The following is a 5,394-nucleotide window of genomic DNA, read 5'->3' as shown; positions in this document are numbered from 1 at the left end:
CTTTTAAGAAGTGGACCCCTCCTCGGTCACCTTTTAATCTTGTTCAGGAAACCCTTTTTCATGATCCATGGAAGCTCCTCATCGCTACTATATTTCTTAATCGGACCTCAGGTTTGTGAATTTTTTCCATCGTTGGCTTAGTAGAGACTGTTTAAAAATCTTAATTGATTAGGGTACATCATTCAGGTTCAGGTTTTTTGGGTTTTTTTAAAAAGAATTTTAATGAGCATTTACAGAGATTTTGGATTTTCATTCATTCATTGCTGCACTTCAGGTTCAGTTTTTAATTGCATGGCTTTGGATTCCCCTTTTGTTCCTCAAGGCTCTATGGGAAAATAGGCTCAATGACATCAGTGATCCTCTTTGACAATGATGATCAGGTTCTTTTTATTTTTCTACTTCTAAATTAATTTTGGTCATTAGTGAAAATCTGTTATTTAGCATTCTTCTATTCTCTGGTGCATGTAAATTCACTTTGAATTGAATATTTTCTTTAATATCATTGACACCTTGTGCTTTCTGTGTTTTTATACTAGCTAACTGATTAGCTAATTCTTTAAAAATTGGTATCATATAAGGTCAAATGTCAACATTATTTTGGACTGTTAACCAAATGAGTTAGTGTTTTGGTATATTTTTCCCCTCAAGGTAGCTGCTAATTCAGGTAATAACTTTTGTTGGTGGTTTGGGCAGAGGAAGACAGAGAAGAACAAAACAAAACTATATGGTATTTCTAGCTGAGGAAGTGCCTAAATCTGCGGTCAGCCCATCTGTAGACTTCAATTATATGGTTATTTTTACTTCCTAGGCAAAATGGCAATACCTGTGCTTTGGGAGTTTTTGGAGAAGTACCCTTCAGCTGAAGTAGCAAGAAGTGCAGACTGGAGAGATGTGTCAGAACTGCTTAAGCCTCTTGGTCTCTATGATCTTCGCGCAAAGACCATTGTCAAGTTCTCAGGTACATCCCGTATTCCCTAAAGAGAAAACATTCAACTGTGCCCTTTTAAGAATGTCCTCCTTTGACTATATTAAGAGAAGTCATTCCATCAAGCACCAAATGCATTTAAAAACAGTCTAGATCACAGCATCCAACTGAGCCTAACAATAAATATTTGTTCATCACTCTCAGTCCTTCCCCTCAAGAATATTACCTCTAGTTAGTTAACACAGCTCAAATTAATGGCTAGTGAGCTGTTTAGATAAAGATGCTGCAGATTTCAGAAGAGCAGTTACTCTGGGGCTGTTAGGAAAGATTTTTGTATTTTCATTGTTTCTTCTGCTCTCACTAATCTGTTCTCCATCATCACACATGTAAGGAAAATGTGTTTTTAGAGGCTGACAGAATCTGGGGTATTTTATTCTTCAGATGAGTATCTGACAAAGCAGTGGAAGTATCCAATTGAACTTCATGGGATTGGGAAATACGGCAATGACTCTTACCGGATTTTTTGCGTCGATGAGTGGAAACAGGTGAGGCTTACTGTCGTCGGCCATCGTATATCCAGTGTATTAGACAAGTTAAAACCAGTTTTCTTCCCAGCTTTAGAAGCAACAAGTGGTGTGGGATTATTGGAAGCAGGAAGAGAGCCATAGACTCTTGCAAATCCCTTCATATACCCTCTGATTGACCTGCAGTAGTTTGATCACTTTGCTTCCAGTTCCTTTCTTGATTCATAAACTGTTTCTAAGCCCTGGACTAGTTTTCTTCCTGTCACTGTTATACTAGCATTTGAAAGTTACCACGACAGGAAAGCAAGCATTTTTGGGCTTAAAATGTGTACTGTTGGGGCCTACTTCAACTACCCATTCCATTGAATGTGCCAGCCCACCAGCATTTTGGGATCTGACAACTCACATTGCTGCTGGTTGACCTGATCCACGGCCTTCTGACTCAACATAAAACCTTCAGCAGTAGGTCTGATCAAGTCTAACGGAAGGCTCTTGTAACCGTCTCCATACCTCCACTTTAACCTGAACAATCCTGGTAACTTCGCAGGGTCTAAACCTCCTTCTGAAAAATAAGGTATTAATAGTTCTGTCATACCATCACCACCCTGCTCCATGCCCTGACTTCATAAGAGAATCAGCACTAAATTCAGAAGTGCTTTGTAAACTATAAAGAATTATATTAGTTTAAGGCATAAAAGTTACCATTTTTTAGTATATTATTGTGAGATCTATTTTTCTGCCCTGTAGCTATAAAAGGCCAACTTAAACAACAAAAGATTTTTTACCTGCTTCCATAATACCTCCATCTCCTAACCTCATTATTGTATTTCTTCCAGGTGCACCCTGAAGACCATAAATTAAATAAATACCATGACTGGCTTTGGGAAAATCATGAAAACCTAAGTCTATCTTAAAACTCTTTCAAGTTTTTAAACTCATTTTTTGCATTGCTTTTTAACCCCGATTCCTCAGAAATCACGCATAGCCAGCCACCTTTCCAGGCATAGAGACTTATTAGTCAGCCAGTGAAAACCGATTCGTATTCTCTTAGTGTGTGCCACCTGTCAGTCTTTGCCACTGAATGGAATGGATCATGCTTTGGAATTTTTTTTTCTTTTTAAAATAAATACTATTTGATAACAGTCCTAAAAATGTATATAACTTCTTTTCCAATAATGAACTGTGGTGTGAAGGTGAAAAATCTTTTCTGAACTGTTGGTAATGAAAAGCAAATCTGTTAACCCTGTTAGAGAAAGGATCCTCTTTTCTTTCTTTAGAATATTACACAATTCATAGATGAAGGTGCAGTCAGAGTTTGCAGCGATACCTGTAAAAGTATTACAGGGTATGTTACTGTTGTTATGTGCTATTGAGTCAGAACCAACTCAGCTGACTCTGCAGTGGGTTTGTTGTTGTTATTGTGCTGTCAAGCTGCTTATGACTCACAGTGACCCTGTGTACAATAGCCCTAAACCCTGTTTTGTCCTATGTCAGTCTTACTGTCTCTGACACATCTAGCCCTTATTACCCCAGTCACTGAGGTCCAAATAGCAGGAAGAAGATAGGCCATCCCTTGAAGCAGCAGAGCTGCTCACTAATAAGCCCACCAGAACTCCCTATTGGGTATATTAGGTAGTTAATTAATAAAATACTTTTTTTAAAAGCCAGCTCCCTAAAGAAAAGTAAGGTTCTTGTGGAATAACTTGGTCCTGACAGCTCGATGCTGGCAAAATCCAGTAGTCACTGCACCACCATACCTTCTTATGGTTTTTGTAGGCAACAATTTGTCTGGCATCATTTTCTATAAAGTAACAAGAATTCAGCCAGTTACTACAGTACCCTGCTTAGAAACACTGACATATATGAAACTTGGTGAGAGGTATCAAGTGTCTTATTTTCATCTTGTGAAAGATAAAAAGAAAATACTAGCACCTGGCTCAAAATAGATTATTCTAAAGACTTAAAATAATAAATGTGATTATTAAAATATGTGATGATGTATTAAGTCATGGGAGAAACCCAACTCAAATAATGTGTTCAAGTAGTACAGCTCTAAGAAGATAGCTCTTGAGCTGAGATTTTGTGAATGAAAAGAAGCTCACTATGTTAGTATATTAACTTAAGCATCAGTCTCTTCCAGATTGCTCAATTCAGAACACCTTCCATTTGGTTTCTGAGGCTGTAAATTGTAGTGAGAGAAGACTGCCCATCTTTGTCCCTCAGAACCACTGAGGGATTTGAATCACTGAAGATGTACAGTCTTTGAATTAGCACCAAAATTTGATAGGGACTACACCACAGAGCTCCCTGTTTAAGACTGAGCATACCTTAATATGTGTAGGCAACCTTGTATTTTAAACCTTGTATATTGCCCAGCTAATGCTGCCTGCTTGCCATCATCATGTAAGGTGATAACTCACCTTACCTATAGATGAGAGAAAACTTCCTAATTTATTTTCTATATAAATGTTTTGGGGGGTTTTCCCCTTTTTTAATTTATTATTAATTTCAATGAAAATGTACAGAGACATTGGATTTCCATTCATTCATTGTTGCACTTTTCTCCCCTCTCAACCCTCCCACCTAGTACAATACCCTCTTGGAAAAGTAAAAGAAAAATTCTTTCATTGTTTTACAATCCCTCCTCCCAGGAGCAGCCTTCTCTCTGGGCTCCACTATGCAGCTTTCTCTCTGGACTCCTGTCATGACAAAAATACCTAATCACATATCCCCTTTAAACAGTTCTCTCCCTCATCTGTTTCCATGCAGTATACATTATTTATCTCATCTTTCTCAGTCTCCCCCTATCCCAGAGGTCAGTCCTGTTTTACAACAGTGGCACCATGCAGTATTTGTCCTTTTGTGACTGAGATACTTCACTCAGCATAATGTCCTCCAGGGTCACCCATTTTGAATAACATTGCATGAGTTCCTTGTTTTTCAATGCAGCATAGTATTCCATTGTGTCTTCTCTATCCATTCATTTGTTGATGGGCACTTAGGTTGTTTCCAACTCTTTGCTATTGTGAACAAAGCCACGATAATCATGGGTGTGCATAAATATTTTTTTAAAGGTGGCCAAAACAATGGTGAGTCATACCTCCTTTGCCTGCCAGTAATGGGTGGGACAAAAGAGCCCTGGTGTGCTGATCAGACATACAAATACAACAGCTGAAAACAGATTGATGCTCTAAATTACACAACTGTAAAAAGTTGAATGGGTGAAATTAGTGTGATAGGGAGCCCTGGTGGCATCTGCAGTGAATTCACTGCTAATTCAGGTTGTCTCCAGCAGTTTGAATCCATCAGCACCTCCACAGGAGAAAGATGGGAAAGCTCCCTTTGCATTGTATTCAGAGCCTTGAAAATCTGATGGAGGATCACTCAACGTCAGAGCTGACTTGATGGCAGTGAGTTTTTGAGTTTGTGTGATATATTTGCAACAAAAGGGAAAAGCTGCTGAGACTGTACAACCAAACACCTGACTGGACTGGTTCCTTGGTTTGGAGATTTAGAGTCATGACTTTCCTGGACATCTCAGTTAATTAGCTTGATAATGCATTTAGTACTTCTCTACCTGGTTGGTTGTAGGTTCCTGAGGTCTTAAAGCTTGCAAGCAGCCACAAAAAGTGATCTCTTTTCACTTAGAACAACAGGAAGAAAGGAATAGACAGAAGATATGAGGCTAATTATGTACATCAAGTGTCTTGTTCAGACCGGAAGGAATGAATGGCACTTCACTGCAGTTATTGAACATTTTATTCAAAGAGTCAATAGAAGAATATTCATCAAAAGGGAGGTAATGCAAAACAGAATTTCAGACCCTTACGGACTCAGAACTTTATAGAGACACCAAGATTGAATGGACCTCCGAGACAACTGCCTTGAGAATCTTTAAGTCAAAAATATCCCTGAAGGAGCTCTGGAGTCCTAGTGGCAAGAAGC

The 5,394-nt window shown here is 38.6% G+C and overlaps 1 protein-coding gene across 1 annotated transcript in view; it reads left to right on the top strand.

Moving 5' to 3' along the window:
* The window catches only part of MBD4 (methyl-CpG binding domain protein 4), a 7,542-nt gene extending 5,179 nt beyond the window's left edge, over positions 1–2,363 (top strand). The window contains exons 4-7 of the mRNA XM_006901049.1: positions 9–111; positions 809–958; positions 1,367–1,470; positions 2,286–2,363. Coding sequence (XP_006901111.1) covers positions 9–111; positions 809–958; positions 1,367–1,470; positions 2,286–2,363 — 435 coding nt within the window. The remainder of the gene's footprint in view (positions 1–8; positions 112–808; positions 959–1,366; positions 1,471–2,285) is intronic.
* The last annotated feature ends 3,031 nt before the right edge of the window (positions 2,364–5,394 follow it).

Source organism: Elephantulus edwardii, unplaced genomic scaffold (assembly GCF_000299155.1).
Source record: "Elephantulus edwardii isolate Elephantulus edwardi_28Jun2011 unplaced genomic scaffold, EleEdw1.0 scaffold00306, whole genome shotgun sequence".
Lineage (NCBI taxonomy): Eukaryota > Metazoa > Chordata > Mammalia > Macroscelidea > Macroscelididae > Elephantulus > Elephantulus edwardii.
This window is presented reverse-complemented; position numbering and strand designations above follow the sequence as displayed.